Source organism: Melopsittacus undulatus, chromosome 13 (assembly GCF_012275295.1).
Source record: "Melopsittacus undulatus isolate bMelUnd1 chromosome 13, bMelUnd1.mat.Z, whole genome shotgun sequence".
Lineage (NCBI taxonomy): Eukaryota > Metazoa > Chordata > Aves > Psittaciformes > Psittaculidae > Melopsittacus > Melopsittacus undulatus.
Window position 1 is genome coordinate 2,323,253 of NC_047539.1, and position 21,520 is coordinate 2,344,772.

General features: G+C 43.8%; 1 protein-coding gene across 3 annotated transcripts in view; it reads left to right on the top strand.

The window, feature by feature from the left end:
- Positions 1-21,520, top strand: part of BCAS3 (BCAS3 microtubule associated cell migration factor) — a 355,971-nt gene that overhangs the window by 293,740 nt on the left and 40,711 nt on the right. Inside the window, exon 23 of one of the 3 annotated variants that reach the window (XM_034068741.1) lies at positions 1,181-1,306. The exons of the other annotated variants lie outside the window; for them this stretch is intronic. Within the exon in view, the coding sequence (XP_033924632.1) occupies positions 1,181-1,306 (126 nt within the window). The remainder of the gene's footprint in view (positions 1-1,180; positions 1,307-21,520) is intronic. 3 annotated transcript variants of the gene reach the window in all.

Genomic DNA, 21,520 nt, shown 5'->3' on the forward strand with positions numbered 1-21,520 from the left:
ATACAAATGCTTGTAAAGATTTAGAAAAAATAAAAAATCTGGAGAAATGGAATGTTTAAAAAATGAGTTAATTCTGGAGAAATGGAATTTTCAATGTACTTACCCTTTAGATATACTCTCAATAATAATAAAAATAATGGTGCTTATGACAGCGCCTGTTCCAAGGCTTACTGTGTTCTCCAAAATCTTCAGTGTTGAATCATAGATCAGGAAGTGTTTACAGACTGCACAATCAAACGTTCCTCCTATGACCATCAATTCAAATCTCTAAATATCTATAATTACAGCCAAAGAACAACTTTGTCTTCAAAAGCTCCTTCCTTCCTTTCCTCCTTCCTTCCTTCTGTCTGTCTGTCTCAAGGCGGCTGTGCTACAATGGTACATTTGTCATCATGAGATGGAGAGTTAATGGGAGCCATTGAGCCTTCTCCCGCTTGGCTCCAAGTGCCAGCTCTTGGCTCGTGCATTGAGGCAGGGCTGGGCCTGGCGCAGATATAGCCATGGAATTACAATATAGTCTCCCTTTCCTATAGATTGTTCTTTCCTGGCAAGCCAGATCTGTAGTTTCAGAAGTGGTCCCGGCAGCCTCTCTCAATGGGACACAACAACCTGGCATTAAAATGTCTTTTTTTGTCAGAAGGCTTTCTCTGATGCTTCTGTGTACACACAAGACAGGCCTTTTGCTGAAGTTAGAAATGCCTTGCGATGCCTTTTCTCTATTCAGAGAAAGAAGTAAAGGATCATATTTGAAACAGGACTGGAAGTCTTACTGCAGCAAAGGACCCTGAGTCCCCATCCATAAACTGTGAGCAGAGTAAGGACAGAAGTTGGTGGCTTGTTCAGCCTCCAGCATCCCTGGTGAAAGGGAAGCAGTGAAAGCCTTGGAGATGCGTGCAGCAGGCACAGGCAGCCGCTGGTTTCCCCGTGCAGACAATAGCACTAAACTGCTCAAACAAATACAAAGTGAGACGTAGGAGCAGGGCAAGTTTTGTGTTGAATTCTCTTGATTGAAAGTCGCAGCTATTGGGAACACCATCACTGTGCTTCCTGCAGAGCAGCTGCTCGGGGCAGCAGCCTTTACCCCCTCTCCCACCTGAAGCCTTGCTGGTTTATAAATGACCAGTCCAGGAGTGAACCCTCTGATACTGGCTCTCAGTTTGCTTTTGTTTCACCCTCGCAGAATCGTTCCTCCTGAATGCCCATGCTCTGGCTGGTTCAGAAGAAAACCTTCTTTTCCCACTGAGGTTAACCAAGCCTCCTTCTGTTTTGTTGTGCTCAGCAGTTAAGGCCAAAGTTTACAAGGAAGGTAATTACAGTCTTACTTTTAATTGTAATTAATTGTGAGTAAAGAATCAAAATAATCCAGCCACTCTTTTGCTGAACCGGAGCGTTATGTATAATGTGACAAAGAACATGGCTTGCCCTTCAGCCATTAATTTTAGCAGCTCTGTTATTCCTACATTACATAAACCTCTGGTGTCAGAGGGGAAAGACTATGAATCAGCTCAGATATTTCCTAGGAATACGTTGTCCATAGTTGTGTCAGAATGTGCAATGCTTTTGAAGTACTTCAGGTTATGATAAATGAGAAACACATAATTAAGAAAATGGGGAACTCCAAATAGAGAGGTCACAAGTGAGAAATGTTGGTAGTGCATTACTGACATCTCTTCATTCGTAAGATCTGCACCTAAACTTAGTCTTTTGAAGGGAGTTTTTACCTTTTAGTGTAAAAGACGTTGGAGAAGCGTGAGCGTGGTGAGGAAGCTGAGCCCAGTGCTGGTTTAGGGGACAGCACTGCCATAAGGAGGTGTTATTTGCCTGTAAATTGTAGGAGAGACACGTACATTTGTGTATGTGGATGCATATTCAACATAAGATGAAGATGGGAAACATTTTAACTCTATTATTCCTACCTGTATTCATTGATGATGACCAGGAATCAAATTCTGAATGTTTGCCCCAAATTGTGACAAATGTTGCTCGTTCTGAACTCGTTCTTTAACTGGAATTGAACTTCTCTTTTCTTACCTGACATTTGACTGCACTGTGGTCACTTTTCTTGTGTACATGGGAGACAGCCAGTCCCCAAGGAACTGAGGAAGCACAAGGATCAATGGCACCATTGGTGGCAAAGAAAGAAGTTGAACCTATTCTTGAAAACACAGCAAAATGTCAGATATCCATGTTTAAAGCCCGTACCAAAGCGGATTTTGCTTGTGCTGCTGGCACTTAGAGAGCCAAAAAATCCAAGCTGACACAGACCTTGGCAGCATGATCAGGGGGATCTTCATTTAAAGATGAACTATTCTTGAACAATTTCTCCACTGTATCTGACACAAACAGGCTTTTCTTCAACACCAGACGTGCATGTCTTCTTGCTCCAGCTATTTTTTTCTTGAACAAACATATGTATTGTAGCCAGTGCAAGGAAAATCCCACTAACTATTTATGTTTGAGTTCCCTATGTCCCATTAACAATATCCCAGTGTACTCCTGGCAGTATAGTATCTTGGTCCAGTTCCAGAACTGTTTTCCTGGATTCCCCTTTGGAGAGTTAAGTGCCACAAAGCAATTGGTCTTATTTAGTGATCTTCCATCCCAGAGGCTCTATTTTTTGGGCACTGAAATGGTTTCCTGTCCCTTTTTACAATTTTTACAAAGTAGAAAGCACCTCTTACTGTGAATCTGAACTAAGAATATTTATGAGGACTAGCAGTGTCTGAAACTTTGTTTCATGGCAGGATGTTATCTTCTGTCCTATGACTCTTCTAAACATATAGGAGATCTCATTTTGGTGGTGCTACTGGCCATCATGCAAAGAATTATTATAAGTACACTATTTGAACATACTTGAAACAGCACATAGCTCTCAAAGGGCAAAAGCTTTCTGCAGGGAATCAACTCTGCTGGTGCGTTTCCTTTGACACTGCTCTCCTTTGTTGCAATATATAGATGCAGGTATAAAAACAAATCTATTTGAGTTTGGTATATATGTATTTGCCATATATTGTGTATATGTTAGGGTTAAATGCCACTGACTGATTTCTTGAATGATTTCTGTAAGAATGTAGAAAAATAACAGAATAGTGACTCTTCATCCTACAGACAGGCTTAAAGGTGAGAGAAGCCGAAGCTCTCTCTCTCCCTTATTAGCACAGCACTCACAGGGCTGCCATAGCCAGTCCCCTCAGACAGCAGCTATATTTGTCCTGCTCTAATCCCTGCAAAAACAAACCAGTGATTTGACTGAAGAGGTTTTGGAAAACAGCAAAACAGGAGGGAAAATGGCACTTGATAGAATCATTACATTAAAAGGATGTACCCAAGCATGGAGTCTAACAATTAGGTGCAGCCAATTAGAATTACCTGCTTTCTTCTTAGTATGTTTTGGTATTTTAGATCACTGGATAGCCTACTGCTAATACTTCAGAAAAGCAGTGTAAAGAAATCTCTTGCCCCGCCGTATACGTTCAGACTCCATTGACGTTTGGCAGCCAAAGCCCTGAATGGAAAGCTAAGCCTTCTCGCCGGCTGGCGTCAGATTCCTTGTGGTTACTCTTTGTTTTTGTGGACACAGAGATTTAGATGTCTGCAGGCCCTTGAAAACCAGCAAGATGTCTGCTAGCTGGCTGGTTTCGATTCATCCCGACACCATGAAACACGCCCCTTCGTTTCACCTCTTTGTCAGCAGCAGAAGAGCTCAGATGCTCTGCAAAAGATTTGATGACACGGTCAAAATGTTTTCACTTGAATGCAACCCGGTGGCGACCCCACAATAAAGGCAACGGGAAGGAGCCATGCAAAGATCAGACACCAATAAAGGCAGCAGTTAACCTCTCTGGCCTGACTTTAAGGCGCTCTCCGCCTAAGAATGTGTAGCTGTATTTTAGCACCTAATGCTAGGAGATCTGCAGCTAAAAACCTTTCTTGGTTACCATTTCCTGGTTCATCTCTCTCCACTTTTTCTCTTTCTTCTCCTTTTTTTCTTCTTTCTTTTCCTTCTTTTTAGTATGAAGGATGGTTCAGTGCATTCTTCTTTGACACAAATAAATGCAGCCTTTGTACTAATTAAAAACAAGTGATGGTGGGACTATCATTGCATAACATTTATTTTAGTATATGTTAATGCAGATTTACTTTGGGATGGAGTCTGACTGTTTTTGTTAGCTTAGCTTTGGAAAGCTGGATTTACAAGCTACCCTCAGCTCAGTAAGTTTTCTGTCCCATCAATGTCAGCCATTGATTTATCCAAAAAGTCATATTGTTTACAACAGAGACATTAAATCATAAAACAACTTTCATTGTATCCTCAGCTCAGATAGGCAAAAACATTTCCTAACTGTTAAACCAGCTGGTCTAATCTTTAATGACTTTGGTTCAGTGGCCAAATCTACTTCTTTGTGCTGCTATAATGCTACATTAGATTAGTTACTGTCTCTGAAATTGCTGTCAGTCAGGCTCTGTTTATGAAGGATCATGGTATTTTTCAGAAATCATTTTTTCTCCTTTTGCTGTTTAAGGGATAATAGTACTGTAGCTTTGCAATTGTGTTATGAGGCAGTAATCTTGTTCCTATTGAGGATAAACCGTGAGGCCAAAAGCAGCGCTTATCTCCAGAGAAGCCAGTTATTGTTGAGGAAATCACTACAAAACATCAGTTATCACTGCTGCGGTGCAGGTTGTACCCCATGGACAAGATTTTGTGTCAGAAATGGTCCACATAATCAGGCCCATGAAATAAAAATGAAGGTTCTGTGGGATTCTTTTGTGATTAGTTTGCAGCCTTCTGAAGTGAGTTTACTTGAATGTCGGAGGCCAACATCCTCAGGTATTACTGCATGTGCTGCTCACACCAGCACAGGTCAGATGCTGCAGCCCTGTGGCAAGCTCTGCTCACAAAGCAACTGCAGGCTTCTGCATCAGCAAAGCTGCATCACACTCAGCCCAAGGAGCAGCCTGTTCCCATAGAACAATACAGAGAATTCCTGGTTCGCTCTTAGCTCCTTCGTTGTGCCTTTAATTCAGGCTGCAGGAGGAGGATTTTCCACTGTGCTCCAAGGCTGACAGAGCGCTGCACCCAAAGCAGCAGCTCCTTGGGAGCTGATTGCCTTTAGCTAGATGTTAAAAACATTTTTAAGCCTTTCTGCCTTTAAAATCAACCCCAGGAAAGCAGCTCGCAGCAATGATCATGGTGCTGAGTCCGAGTTTTGCAGAACAGGAGCAGTCTTGGGCACGCTTCCCACAAAGGTCCATGTCACACACACTGGCTTGCAAGTAGCATAGCACCTAACTGGCAAATTGCTAAACACCCTGCGTTGATGCACTCTGTCCTTAAGAGGTTTATTCAATTAACAGTTTAAACTTTCATTATATTTTGCCATTTGGTGAAGAGGATTCTTATGCATTTAATAGTTTTATGCATTTACCCATTAGCCCTTTAAGTGGGCTCGCTTGGACGAGCCCTGCCATTTCCCCAGCGTCGGGGCGGGGGTGCGGGGAGCCGGGGTGGGCAGAGCAGACAGTGATACATGACACGTGTCGTGGCTGTTTGTATCTCCCTGACCTCCTCAATCCATCTCTCTGAAGGTTCCTGTGCATTAATCCTGCAGCAGCTGCTGGTGCAACCGCTTCTAGGTACTGGGGCAGGTAGCCGAGGGTTCAGGTAGGCTCTTTGCACAACAAGCTGTAGAAGAGCGCAGATTGGCAGTATGTTTTCATCAAAACAGAAACTTAGAAGAAAATGACATATGTTCGTTAACCTAAGGTCTGCTGATCACTTTAAATACTTTAAATTAATCCAGCTTCATTTGTTAAAACTAGCATCATCTGCTTAAGGACTAAGGGTGCGCTGTTTTATGCTTGAAAACAGGCACCACAACAAATCTGGCAAGTCTTACCCTGATGTCTAAAAGTCATTTTGCAGCAATATTAATGTTACATGTTATTTTTTATCCATATTCCTCCATAAATTCCTGTTGCACAGTGGTATGCAGTTTTCCTTGCTTTGTATTGCAGATATTTCTGGCCCTGTGCTGTCCATACAGAAAGCTGGGCAGGTCACAGGATTTATCTGCATCCAGGCTGCTCTCCAGGGAGCTGCGGGTGAGGGCAGAGGCTAGCCCGCTCCTTTCCTTAGTCTGCAGGTAAATTCAAGTAGTGAATGTGCAGATTTGAAGCATCAGAGGCTTCAGTTTTTCAGGTCTGTTTGGCTTCTGATCATGGCAGAGAATGAAACATTTGCTGCCTTAGAAAGAAATCTTTAAAAACCAAAGTGAGCAATGGTCATGCAATTACAAAACTGTTGAGAAATGCGACAATGAATTGGATTGGTGTTTCTTGTAGAAAGCCCATGGAACAGGAACTCCTGCTGGAGGCAGTTATCTCAGACCCTGAGCAAGGACAGACCTATGGCTTTTTTATTTCTGGCGGTTTCCAGTGAAATAATCAGCATATCACATCATGAAAATAATTACTGCAGGGTCCTAGACCTTTGAATGGCTCTGTCCTCTTGCAAACAACCCTTAAATCTGTGGCCACCGGAGAAAAGGCATTCCTGGTGCAGTGCCCTTAGAAATCACTTCCGTTTGGGTTTAATAGAGCTGGAGTCTGTTCCCTTAGGGACTGTTGCCATCCTTTATTTGCCATTTGCCTCTAGTATTGAGGCTGAAGTCAGAAAGTAAGAACAAATTTGCTGGTGAGTTTTTATACTATATACAAGCATAGTTGTATAGGTGCTATTTGTTAATAAAATCTCCAGTAAGGTCAGTGTCAACAGAGATGTCCAGGAATATACAGCTGCCTTAAAAAATAATGAAAAGCCTAGCAAAACTCACATGCATAGAGGATTTCTGCATACCCTTACTGCTTCTAGTGCCTTCTCCTACTAATAATCAGTATAATGATTATACCTGTATTAAATTGAGCAGGTGTAATTGGTGTGATTTATGGCAACATGAGTATTTGACTAAAATGCAGTTGATCTGTATAAGAAGCAGCCAGCTGACAGGGAAGGAGACATTAAGTCAGTGGTTTTGTATCAACAGGCTTGAAAGGATCTCCTGGGTAGCTTAGTTTCAGAAGCAAACCCAGCTGAATCATCCACTGCCTGCTCAATTGCGATCAAGCTACACAAAGCACAGTGTTTTAGTTGAGATGTAGTCCATCAGACAGATGTGGTTCTGCAGCTTTTAGTGGGGAATCTCCTGAAAACACTGAATATTGATTATCCGTAGCTCTGGTGACTTTATTCCACTTATTGGTCCGCTTACTGGGAAGAATGATGCATGGAAACCCTTGAAGTGCTGTATTAGCAGAGCACGCAGATGTTTTCTTGTTTCTTATTATTCTCTCTATTATTCTTTCTTCCCTTGCCATCAGCTCCCAGCATGGTTGTTAGAGCATTGTGTTCTGGCAGGTCAAGTTCCTCCAGCCGTGTAATACTCCCTGACCACCGTGGCTGCACAAGGAATGCTGTCAGGGTGTGCAGGGATGTTTGGCCATCCCTAGGCTTCTGCCTGTGTTTAGCACACAGAGCAGCTCACCATAACCATTCTCCACTCCCCAGCAAACAGCAGCCTTGTCTCAGGCACTGCTCTGCAGCAGGCTCCTCTACTGCAGATGTATTATTTTCAGCCAAATACGACCACCTGCAAGTTTGTGCTGGTGTTAGCATTTTCATCTCCCATTATTCCAATCCAGCTGGCTTTCCTTTGAAGTTAGTTCCCTCATGTTAAATGTTAACTATAATTTCTCTTGGCTAAAGAAACAGATAGTGCATTCTTTCCTGTCTGTGTGATAATGGCCACAAGTGTGCTGGCTGCCTTCAGCCCGACCCACCGCCACAACTACTTTCTGTCCTCAAGAAGGAATGTTGGTGCTCAGCCCTCCCACAAGGAGTGGGTTTACCCTGCAAAAAGCTCTGGGCTGAGCCTAGCCCTGCTGACGGACTACACATCAGCTGTCCCGTGTGTCCAAACCTCTCTTCCGAGACCGGCATGTGCTTAGGGTAGAGAAAAATTACCACACAATCCCATCTAGGACTACATTTTCACAAGTTCAGGGGGGTTCACATCCATGCCCGCTGATGTTTTGCTCTTTCCAGATAGACTAGCATTTTTCTAAACATATTCCAGTGCTTATCCTTGCATTAAGCACAATAGCAATGGAGAGGGAGACTTGTGACCATTTGAACTTCAAAATCCCCAGAGAGCTTTTTATTCTAATAAAACAGCAAAATATTGGATACATGACACCCCTTACATCAAACTCTATCATATTAAGGAAACCTTAGAACTCTGGTCTGCAGTCTGGCCTGATACATTACAATTCATCTGGGATCGGTATAAGAAATAATTACATCTATTTATTTATTCCACTGTCAGAATGTTGACACTAGTTTTTCATATTGTCTCTGTCATGAAGAATCATAATTAAATAACATGTCAAATGCATTGATCATACATTTACAAATTTGTTTAATATATCATAGAGGCCTTTTGTTATTAGGAGATCTCACAAGATTAAAATTAAAGTTTGCCAAGCCATCTACCTCATTCTACATAGGACTTTTTCCTTGTAGTTAACCACAGAATGTTGATGGCTTGTCATTCAGAAACTGCACAAAGTAATCCCTTCCTTTTTATTCCAAATCAGGCTAGACAAGGCTAGGAAATGCCTTACTTCTGTTGGATTTTTTTCCATGTTTCTGTCCTAATTCCTCTGCTTAAGAGGCACTTGCTTATCACAAAGGTCAGCTAGAGCTTACCTTCAGGTTTTGTGCTCTTTCTGCACAAAACTGAGAGAGGGAGCCTTGAGCACCGTCATTCCTTCCCCTCTCCTTAGCTGCATATGGACCCAACCCAGATTCCCAGTGTCAGTGAATATATGAATGCGTTTGGGCACAACAGTTTTAGGAAGGTGACAAGGAAGATCAGTCACATACATGTCTAAATAGTTCTGTTTCTTCCAGAGCAAATATCATTTGCAAAGAATCGTATTCTCTCTACATCCCCTGTGCTACTTCAGAGGATAAAAAGATGTAAATAAGTAGGCATTTGTTGTCCCTTTTTGATGTGTTTTCTTCTGTTTTCTTTAAGAACATAAGCTAGGAAGGTTTTACTCAGATTTGGTGGCAGAACACATGCATTAAGATTAAGTTTCTTTTTAAAATTTGCATTCTTTGCTCTGTATGTTTCCTAAATGGGGCAAGAGGGTTTCTTAGTATGTCTTAGTATTAAAATCTAAAGTAACAGACCTTCATTCTAATGAGCTTTGTAAATCTGACCTAAAAAGTGTCGCCTGGAGTCTTTGAAATGAGTTTCCTGCAACTTCCTCTGATCTGATTGTGTGTTTTAGGGGAGGTTAAATGGGTTAAGATTCTTAGCTGTCCTAAAGCCATTGGAGTGATTCCTTATTAATCTTTTTCACCCCCTAAGACATCATCTACAGATCTAGGCGGATTTAGTACATAAGATAACATAGTCAGCCCTGCTATAACTATCCACACAGCTTCTGAAAGGACAAAAGGGTGACAAAAATATGCAGAAACCCTTCCAAAGGTTCATGTTAGCTCCACTCTTTGCCTCACCCATATTCAGCGCTTACTTGTTGTATAAGACAAGTTTTATCGTCATAGGATAATATCTCTGTAACTTGTGATCTAAATTACAAAGAAGTTTGTTGTGCTCCATGACCTGTGGCAAAACTTGTGAGCATAAGACTGGGTCTTCAATTAGCCCTATTACTGCTGATAACCAAGAGCTTCTTGTTCCTGAAGTAAGGATGCTCGGCATCCATGCCAGCAGCTCCTCCCTGCCTGCTCCTAAATAGCTTTTCCTATGAGTCTCCTCTTTGCAATACCCTTGGTAAGGCCACTGAGGTCTTGTCAGAGGGGCTGTGCTGATGGTGGAGCTTTCCAGAGCTTTAACTCAGGCAGAGACATTTCCTTTCCACCAAGTAAATGGTGAAACACTGGCACAGGTTGCCCAGACAGTGGAAGATGCCCCATCCCTGGTGACATTCATGGTCTGGTTGTACTGGGCTCTGAGCAACCTGGTCTGGTTGAAGACCTGCTCATGGCAGGGGGGGTTGTAGTGGATGATCTTTAAGGGTCCATTCCAACCCCAACTGTTCTGTGATGCTATTCTATAATTCTAAGTAACAAAAGAAACAAGTGAAAATCCAGAGACAGTTGCATTCATCTGAGTGAGTGATTGACAGAACAGAACAGCTCAGAGCCTTTGTTGCTGCTGGGAGGGTCATACAGTAACATTGCAATATTTCTACCACAAAGATGGGGCTTTTTGGGAGAAAAGAAAAATCCAGTAAGCCTTTGATATCAACCATATATTTTACATTATTCCTTTTTACGCTGTTCAGGTGTTGTATCTGTATGGCAGCAATGGTGTTTCCAGTTCCGCCCTTCTCTGCTAGCGTTTATTTGCTTATAATCATTTGCTGTGCAATAAAATAGAGCAAGGTCTGTGGCCAGAGGAGTTTTATATGGCTGCTGAGGGCATTACAGGGTTTGGGAACCTTAGGTGTAATACATATAATGGTGATATAATTTCAGGGATCGGCTGCCATTTAATCAATGTCAGGAGACTGTCAATTCCTTCCATGATTCATGGTTGTGAAAATAAGGAATTACTTGTAAAATGACAAGAAACATCCAATCCTGATGAGGCACTTCAAAAACACAAGAAACTGAAACACAAAACTATTTGGGAAGAACTTTCTCAGCGTTTTGAAGTGCTGGCCTCAGCGTGGAGCTCCCTGTTGACATAAGTGTTCCTTAGTCCTTTGCGGGTGCTGCTGTAGTCTCATGGAGCTCTCAGGAACCTGTTGCAGTCTTTCAGCCTCTAAAAAAAAGAGAAACACTTAAAAGTAGTGAGTGGCTTCTTCAAAGCTGGAGCGCCCTGATAAGTAACCCAAGTGTATGGTTTTCCATGTGTTCTAACGCTCTCTGAAATGTAAGAGCCCAGCCCCTCAAACACTATGGGGCCAGCAGTCCCTCCACCTTACCGGGTTCATCACCTCGATCATATAGGTAAGCATATGCTTCACTTCTTCCATGCTGAGGACAGCATTGAAGCACAGTTCTTAAATCTCAGTGGCTCTAAATCAAACGTATCTTTAAAGTGTTCTTCTCTGTCAGGTGGCAGATATTCCAAGGAAAGGGTGCTAAGAACTGGATTTCTATACAGATTTATCCAGGTTTTATCCAGATTTTCTATCAAATACTGTGTACCTAAACCATGTGCTGCTGCAAGCTGGTAGGGAAGTGGGGTTCTGCAGGACCCTTCCTAGCTCCTCTGCAAACTCACCTGGACCCCAGGCTGCATCATTTGGATGTCCTGCACTGTCTCTAAAATGGGACTCGTGATGGGGTTCTTCTGGTGCTGCAGATATTAGAGGTCTTCGTATTTATAAAATAGGTTCAGGTTGCCAGGTCATCAGCTACTTGTAATTGCATATGCTTATGGTTAGCTGCATGTGTTACGGTATCTGGGAGACAGAGCAGCAATAGAAGCACTTCTCAAAGGATATGTAGCTGTCACTCTTCCTCTTCAACAATATTCAAAGCAGGAATGATTAAAGTACACATGTATTTGAAAAGCTGTCAGACCTGGGTATGGCAGAAGTTGACAAAGCTCCCCCTTTTCTAGCAGTTATATATGCCTGGTGTTGCCCTCTGCCCAGTGAAGGCACCTTGCTTCTGTAATTCCCCTCTGGTACTTTTGACACCAGCATGCCAGGAATATTTGTATGGAGACCGGCTTTGGAGCCTGCAGGGGTGTTGGAGGCAGAATGTGGGAGAGCTCAGGAATGTGGGCTGTATTGGAAAAAACCCACACTGGAGGCAGTTTAGGTATTTAGCCCCTGGAGCATTTTTTGTGTCTCTTAATTACTTATAATCTGACTTTTCTTTCTAATTGAGGCTCCCAGCATCTGTCTAGCTACCAATACTCTTAACTACTAATTTACATTGCAGTTGGCACCTGACCTTACATGACACATGTAAGACTCTTAGGCAGATAATCCTGGCTTCTTCTTGAGACTTATGTCGCCATGGAGGGGTCAGTGGTGTGAGACAGCACAGCTTGAGGTGCGAAGTGCCGCGGCGGCTCACACACTTTACCTAGCTGAGTCTGGGAATCCCTTAACAGGCTGATCCGGGCTTTTACACAGCCAGTCCTGCTGCTTTTGTCCTGAGCAGGCATTTTTCTGCCTGTCACTTGCAGGCCTTAAAGCAGCATGTCTGTGTTGGTTAATTTGCAGACATCAGTAGACACATTTCACACTGAATTCCACCCTGTGGGGCCGTGTCTAATTGGACAAATTTGAGCAGCAGGCAGAAAAGCCACCGCAGTATGGAGCAGTGATATATGGGCACAGGCAAAGGGTTGCCATCTTAAAGACACAGCTTCTCTGCTCACCTACCCGTGCCAGCCAGGCTCCCAAATCAGGCAGTAGGACTGCCCTGATGAGCGAGGTTTAACATCCCACCGCATCACATTGGTGATACAGGATTTTCCAGAGTATGTTTTCATGCATTCTGTCTGCTAATGATGCACACTGAAGAGCAGGAAAGTGCTTGCAGTGTTGCAACTGGAGGCACAGGAACATTTGGTCTGGCCTGAACCCCTGAAATTAAAGGTTTGCTCAGCTTTAAACTGCACAGCTGCGATCCACATTAGAGTTTCTTTCAGGGAATTTCCTGCAATATTGCAGCAGGCAAGGTGAAGCACTGTTATTAGCAAAAAGAAAGGGGAAAAAAATCAGAACCTTGGCAATAAAAGTGAGTTGAAGGGTTGTTTCTGGTCATAGATGTTTCTTTTCCATTTTATGTTGCTTAAGCGTAATAAATGTCAGATGGCTCGAGTAGCATGTTTTATTAAAATAAGTGAATTTGGAGTTCATGAAAGAGCGCTGCATTGATGGCGTGGAGCACAGGATGGCTTTGTTGGTGCAGGGAGCAGGTAGGGGGGTCCAGCCTGCCCCTCACTCGAGTCTGCAAGAACCATTTTTGGAAGGGAGAAACAGCCTGAAATCCTATTTCCATGTCATTGCGCTGGGTTCACAAACAAAAGTGCCATCTAATGACAACTGTGAAAAGCCTTTTGGAATGCAAACTTGAAGAATATTCTGTGGTCTGGTTGGGCTTGGTTGGTTGGTGTTTTGACCATGTTTGGGAAGTGGATTGCAACTCTAGCTTATGTTTCAGAAGTTGCTGAAGAGCCACCAAGAAGATGGTGATTTTCTATTGTGATGGAAATCCAATGGTGATTCTCTGCTGCTCTCATCGTGTGGTGAAGCTCAGCAAAATGGTCCCTGGCAGAAGTTCATCAAAATAGTTTATGAAATATCATCCCCCAGAAGTAGAATTGTTTCTTAGAATGCATTTCTGTTAGTCCATGCATTTGCATTAGTGATGCTTTGGTCTTTTATGGGATCCCCACTTGGGTTTTGGGGTTTTAATCATCGCTGAAGAAACTGAGCTCCATCCTGATTCTTCACAGATAACGTTAGTTCTGAAAGGGATCTTATTAAGCACAAAGTGCTGAAACAGCTTCCCAAAGGATGGCTTTGGTGACAAGTGCTTGTATTTCACATCAGTCAGACCACTGTGCCATGAGTCTGAATTTGGACCAAAAATCTCTGCCTTGCTCTTGAGACTGCAGAGAGCTCCCTGGGTGCAGCAAACTGCTCCAGAGAGAAAGCAGGGGAAAAAGATGCTTGGTGGCTTTGAAAGGAACTGGCCAGAGTTTTGTGCTAATACTGTAATATGTTGATGACCAAAGACATAAAGAAGTAATGGTAGAATCACCATCCCTAGAAGCATTCAACAACCGTGTAGATAAGGCCCATAGTGACACAGTTTAGTGGTGGCCTTGGCAGTCCTGGGGTAACAGTTGGACTTGATGATCTCAAAGGTCTTTACTAACCTGGCTGATTCTATGATGGCCTTCAGCTCTTCATGCAAGTGGAGTGATCCACTAGCACAGTGTCAAGCAATATGTTGTAAAAAGGTCTCTGTCACACGGCTTGGAAGTGGTGGCTTCAACTGATAGAAACAGTAATCATTGTTTTTTTCTGTGATTGATGTCTGTTTATATTTAATGTAGTCACTAGATGAAAATGGAAGTCTTTCGTTAATCAGATATGGGTTTAGAAACCAAAACTAAGTCATTCATGTGGATACGGTTGAATTTCCTCCTCTCCTTGTGACCTCTTCCTTCAATCCTGTAGCTTAGATCTGAGGTTTTGCTTTACTTAACTTTTCCAAATTGAAATAAAAAGCAGCTTACTTTAACGTATATCATGGGAGCACTGTGGATATTTTCCCCTCCGGGCTACTCCAAACAAGCCATAGGCCCAGCAGTACTGAAAACGTGTGAGGCTGGAAGTGCAAGATTTAATGCCTTGTAACTTTAATCTGTCTCCATAATAAATTATTTACGGAGAAAGTGTCAAAAAATCCTGTTGCAAAGCAGTAAAACTTGCTGCCATGGTGGGAGAAGGCATCTTGGGTGGGTGGCAGAGATATCAGCTGTGATTCAGGCTCTCCTCTCTGGTTACATTCCTGCTTTTCCTACAGGAACAGTGCTGCTTCCCACTGCAGCCGATGGGAGTCTCCCAGTGGAAGCCTGCTCAATCCTATAAGAATACCATGGCGCCTATAAATACTAGAATGTCTTTAAAAACATGTTAAGCATTGGACCAACAGCTGCCAGGGTATGATCAGGAAGGCTGGAAAAAACAAGGTTAATAAGTACTGCAGGGCCAGTTTTCACACTGATGGGGAAAGGCACATGAGCAGGCAGGGAGGGAGAGTCCTGGAAGGAAGCCCTGGAGCAGGGAGCCCTGTCCAACGCCTGACTCCATCACCCACTTACTCCACTATCCTATGGGAGAGACAGGACTTTTCTGCCCTCTCCATCTCATTTCTCTCCTTATGTGAAATGGGAGGTACATCTCACATATCAAGAAGGATAAATGATGAGGGTTCCAGCCCCATTGCAAACCCAAGCCCTAGCTCCTTCGAGCCTGCAGCTCAAAGCCCTGTGCATCCATTGGCAGGAACAGGAAGAACTTACACAGAGACTTGTAAATGTGAATTATGGCTTAAGTGCCAGAATTATAATTAAAAAAGTTTTCTCTTTTGGCTTTTGTCTACATACTTTCCTAATATTGTCATTTGGTAAAGCCAGGGTGTCTCTCACAATGTAATTGCTGCAGAACATTTCCTTGAAAGAGCAGCAACAACCCCGCCTCCTCCTAACACTTGCATGTGGAAAGCACCAACTGTTTTATAGGCATTAGTGAATTATGCTTTTCAGTGTGAGGAGGTATTAACTGTCTGTACAGCTGAGACAGCTGTAAACCAGCTTCTGAGATGAAGTGACCTGCCTGAGGCTGTGCTTCAGATGCTGTAGCAGAGACAGGAGCTGCGGTTGTGCCTTTTCCAGAGATAAAATGCAGAGGCCTTTACCAGATAGGCTGTGTGGATTATTTGTCATCTCTTCCTCCTCTGTGTGTGTGAAGGGACCTGCATGGTCCCAGGGCAGCAGTGCTGTGGGCTGCGGGATCACACCAGGCTGTGTTTGTAGGGCAGAGCCAGCAGTGGCACTGCCGCTCCCAGCTCCCATTATTGCTGCCTCTCTGCCCTGTTTTCAGTGGGTAAACAGGGTTGCAGAGATGCCAGGCCCACTCCTCTCCTCAAGCCTTTAGGTTTTTAAGAAGCCAAAGGGCTCTCCTGCCACACTGTTAAACAGTGCCAGGTAATCCCTTTATGTAGTTATCAGCATTTCCCTACCAGAGCATCACAACCTGCACAGAGGAGAGCTGAGAAGTGCAGGTGCCTCCCTTGATAGGGGCTGAATGGCAAGAAGTACTTCAGGGTTCAGTTTTAAAAGAGCAGTTGTGGTAATACTAGAATGAGTAAATAAAACATCTTTAAAGTCAGTTGCAGAACATACTTTCTATTTTTAGGCAAAACTTTGAAGATCTGGAAGTTTTCCAAGAGTTTTGAAATGAAACCTGAGGTTAGAATGATAACATGGGGGGGGTAGAGGCCTTGTTTAATTGTTTTTTTTAATCTTTAGAAAATTAATCTGCTGGACAGGGTTTGAGGAAGAATAGTGCATGGGCAATTAGGGCTTTTTGTCCCCATCAGACTGGTAAAGTCAAGTTTAGGGTAATAACAGGCTCAGGTCTTCAGCTGGCCTAAATTAGCACAGCTCCATTCAGGCTCCAGCTGTAGGCACATAGAACTGTTCCATTGCAGCAGATCTCATTTATGACATGTTTGTAAAGCAGATCTGTGAAATGATCCAGCTTTAAAAAAATAACACTAATAAGGGTGTAGTTACATGAGCATCTTATCCTGCAGCAAAGCCAGTTTAAGAGGCTCCCAGACCTTCCCTGACCCTGCCTTCTCCTTCCAGCCCCATGGTTCCTTTCCCCTCAGCTCTGCTGCTGGAAGATTTTGGTGTCTGTGGGTTGAGGGGTTTTTTCCACCTTCTTGTAGACCAAGTAGAGCATGTTTCCTTAACACATGTATGTGGAGACCAGAGCATGTGGTGTGCTGCAGCAGGGGGATAGTGATGAGGGATGAAGGGAAGGGTTGGGAAGTACACAGCTGTGGCAGTTTTACAAATGGACTTCAGGACCAGAGCGGATGTTCCTGCAGCTACTGCTAAACTCAAGTGCCTTTGCAGGGGATTTATTCAAAGAGACAGGCAGTCTACATGAGTGGTCATAGAAGAACAAAATAGTTTGGGTTGGAAGGGACATTTATTGGTCATCTCGTCCAGCCCCCCTACATGAGCAAGGAGAGCAGGGACATCTTCAACTAGATCAGGTTGCTCAAGAGCCACATGCAACCTGGCCTTGAATGTTTCCAGGGATGTGGCATCCAGCACCCCTCTGGGGCAACCTATGGCGTTGGCTGAGACTTTGGCTCCTGGAGTCAGCCAGGCACATAGCACTGTTGCAGTAAGTTGCTGGACCTCTGCTGAATTTGGTCTGTAGCTACTAGGTTATTAAGTAAATCACACTGATTTTTTTGTTCCCAACAGCAGCTTGGTTTCACCAGAGAAGTGCTGATGTTAGCACTGGAATAGAAGAGAACAAGTCGAGATTTCAAGGAATCTCAGAATAGTTCACTCTACCAGGAAGTTCAGTCTACTGGGATTCTGCACTACATAGTAACGAGAACAAATGCTTTCTTAACCTATTTACTTTAAATGTATCTTGAATATTAGTAATGATGGAGTAAACAGACAGATCCTTAAAAAGCATGGTGCCTGGTGAATGTCTGAACCAGTATTTAATGAGTGCAGGAAGGTTTTTCATCCAACTGCCTTTGGTCTGTCAAATGTGTTTTCTCCTCTTGTTTTGGCTGGATGGATCTTGTGGCTGATCTGTTCAAAACTAATGAAGTGAACAGTTGCAGAGACAACACGGTATCTTAGACCTGCACATGGTCTAGCTGAGGTGGAAACACTGAGCTTCCCTTCATGTGTGGTGTGGTTATCAGTACCCTCCAAACAGTGCAGGCAGATGCCATTGCACATCCTTTCTAAAGGAGCTGAAAAACACGGTGACGTGTAACAAAACCTCCCTGGGGCTGCAGTTTGGTATTCGATGGAGACGCAGCAGGGTCTCAGAGTTCTACTGTGGCTGCTTGGGCGATGCAGGGAGCTCCTGTTCCTTGGCAATGCTGGGTGAGTCCCATGTCTGCAGTGCACGGTGCTGGCCATAACACCCCAGCGTGGGTTTGCTTGTCTGCTACTTTCTGGGAGCAAGATGTATTACTCCTCTTATTCCTTTATGCATTACACAGAGTGCAAACAAAAATCAAATACAGACAGAGAGTCCATCAATCATTACTAACCTAGGAGATAGACTGTGATAGTAAATCTTCCATTTTCTTCTTCTTTCTGGTCTTTACACACAGCAGTGCAATGTGCTATAGGTAACACAAGAAGAATTAAGTTGCTCAGATGCACACCAGAATGTAAAACCCACTGCCTATGCCACCATCATGCCTTGGCCAGCATACCTGTGTATTGCACCCCCTGCATGTGGGTGAGAGCTGACTGCCCCTCTTTTGGGATTGCAGGGTGGTTACTCGAATGGTCTGGAGGCAACCAAAGGGACTGTGAGTCAGAGTGGTTTAGCTGAATCAGGAATAATGCGCTTAACCACACACCCAGGTGGAGGCAATACCCAGAATAGACCCCTAAGTACAGACTGGGGCGAGTGGCTTTGCCATTGGGATTTCTTTTAGTAATAATTTTTTGCAGCAATGCCAATGAGATGATGGTGGTAAGAGATGCTTGTTTATGTTTGGTGGTGGTTAGTGTCATTTAACCTTCCGTGTACTACAGCTGTGCACTGCAATCTGGAGGGAGTTTATGATTTGAGAATTTATGATAAAGGCACTTTATCGTAACACAAGGAATTTGAGCTGGTGGGATTAAGCTGGGTGTGCATAGGTTATGGCAGCATCATTCACTGGCTTTCCTTCTTCCTGTAATTCTGTTGATACCAGTTAAATGGTCATTAAATTCATATTACAACATTAGCAAATGCAAATGTGAAGCCAAATTCCTTAGCCTGATTTTAATTCTTTGGAGAAAGTGCTTCATTTTTATCAATTCACAGGCATGGAAGTGACAAGCCTGCTTATAAGTATCAGTGATACAGAGCAGCAGCTCCTAAATAGCCATGGGATTTTGGAATCGGCACTGAGAAACTTTTCCATAAATGCCAGGAATAACATTATATTTGAATATTTAACCCTTACCCAGGCAATTTGAGGACTGGAAACCATATGTGCTCTTTATAATGGGAGCCAAGATGACCCTACATAAAGATAAATATAACTACATAAAAGCATTCAGGAAGGATGGTGTTGTGGTTAAGAGCTGGGCAAGGACTGGGGAGCTTGAAGGTCTAATCCCAGCTCAGCCACAGGCTTCTTGGGTGATCCTTGGCATGTAACTTAATCTCTGCGTGTTTCAGTTTCTCCAGTTGTGAATGAAAGATAATAATACTGCCCACAGCCATGCCTGGAGGATAAATTCATTGCTGCTTGGGAGGTGTGGGCTTGGAGATGGTGGTGGTGGCCACCAGGAGAAGTCTCAGCCAAGTGCTCTGCTAAGGGTACATGCTGCACCACTGTCAGTGGTGTTCCCAGTTCCACCTCTCCTAGATGAATGAACTCCTGCCTCGATTAGGCAGTGTGTCAAGCAGGGTAGCTCACCTGAACCTTGTCTGGGAAGTCACATCATTGGCAAACGTTCCTTGTTTGAGCATAATTTAAATTCAAAAACAATGAGGGGGGGAGAATGAGAAAAGAAAGGGGAAACCTGCAGTAGATGAGACCATCTGGTTTTGCTTGAGTGCTACCTAAGTAACTTGTGTTTATTGGTTATAGAGTGGTGTTTTCTTTATACAGTCTCTGGCCAGGTAGCTGTTGTTATTCTCGTGACTTGGCATTCACTTCTGCCCTTTGTGAGTCTGCTCTGGAGGTACAAACCCTCATCCTCTTATGACTCTTTGAAAAGATAGGATATTTCAAAGGAACCATCAGGACAGAGCCTTTTCTTAATCGGTCCCTGAGAATTTCCACTCATGGCCTGTGGCACGCATGGGAATATCATTTCCTCCAGAGCAGCTGAGCTGATGGCCCATGGGAGAGGCAGCCTGTGACTGTCAGCGTGAGGAGGAATTATGTTCATGAGGTAACATCTCCCCTAAGGTGCCATCCTTAGCAGGGAAGTAGGTAAAAGCTGGCTGAAGGCTGAGCAGCCGGCCCCGGGCTGGGCTGTGTAAGGTGCGGGGGAGCGTAATCTCCCATTGTTTGGAAGGAAGAGTTTTGATGTAATTATACCCTTCAGCCATTGCCACACTTTCCTCTCTTTCATCTTCAGGCAGGTCCACACGTTCAGATGTGAAGCTGGAAATGAAACACATCTGGACATCCGAAACTGACAACAGACTTTTATTTGCTATTTTTGGTATACAACAAAAGCTTTGTATCTTGCTAATTGAACATATGGGCTCTCGGTTGCTTTTTTCCCTGCTAAACTCCACTTTTCCATGTGTCATCATACGATTCCAACATTTGATCTGTCGAGTCCATCTTGGCCATGTGTTTGTTGTAATCTGCTACACATGTAGGCTTGTTTTCGTGTGCGTCCTGACCTCCAGTGAGAGCTGCAGTTGTTTCCATCATGGATAGTGTTGAGGAGTTACACATCCTTTTTATCAGTGTATTTGGCCACCGGCAGCTCCTCACAGCGCGGATCGGGGCTCCTGCCAAGCCTCTGAAAGCTCAGTGTTTAGCCATATCTGTTTGTATTGTGATACCAGATGCTGACTTTTTTCAGTGTAACAGAAGTAGAAGGGAAAACTTCCCAAAAATAGAAAATATCCACACAAGTAAAATCCAGCGTCTCAGGGAGGGAAGCTGAGGGTCCGTGTTAGAGTTGGAGCCTAAGGAAGGGATGGAGGTGGATGGCAGGTCAGTGGTCACTGAACAGACCTAGATCAGCATCATGGTGGCCAGTGTGAAAGGGCAGCATTTGCTTGTGCAGAAGGCAGCGTGCTCTTCAGAGTCTGCAGCAGAGCAGTCTGCAAGAGAAAAAGAGGAAAACACCGTATCTGGAGAGGAGGGCTGAGCCCTTCGAAGCAAGCTGTGCCATAAATACCCACTGGGAACTTGGCCCCACTGTACGGACGTTCGTGAGACTCAACTCATTACAGATACAGGACCTCTTGATTAGCATGAAAGATTCGTCATCAGAATATTTTGTGCCTGTGGGGGATCCACTTACTTATTTCCAACTACAGCTCTAAATTGTTCCCATGCTTCATCATGGTTTGATTAGCTAAAATCTTAGAGTAACTGTTTGAGGCACTTACCGTAACTAAAAAGCAGGTGACTGATCAAACCGCAGGGTGCATTGCTGGGACTGCTTTAGGGGATGGAGCCTGGATGTGGTTGGAGGCAAGTCTGTTACAGGTTCTTGAGCAATGAATAGATGTATCACCTGCACACTTTCGTGCTGCATGTTGTTCTGCAGGATAAATGACTAATGCAAAAAAAAGGGGGGAACTATGCATTTAAGTGCCTGCACACACATGCATGCATAGCCCTAGCCTGTGCGTCCACATCACGTTACAGCTGTGCTTATACTGTGTGCAATAGTCACCTTTCTTGCAGTAAATATTGGGCCAATTTCATCACATTTGGTTTATATTTATCAACACAGCACTTAAGCAATGGGGTTTTGGTTGCAATAAGGGAAAGAGTCCATTTCTGTCTAGCGCCGAGGTGAGGGAATGCGAAGCCTTATGCAGTATGGCCTGGCCAGAGGCTCTGCCCTCTCCATGTCGCAACACACCCGCCTGACTGCAGCAAATCCAATATTTGCACTGGAAGACAGAGCTGAGGCAGTTTCCATCAGGAATATGCCGTCTCTCCCTGGCTGAAAAATACTGG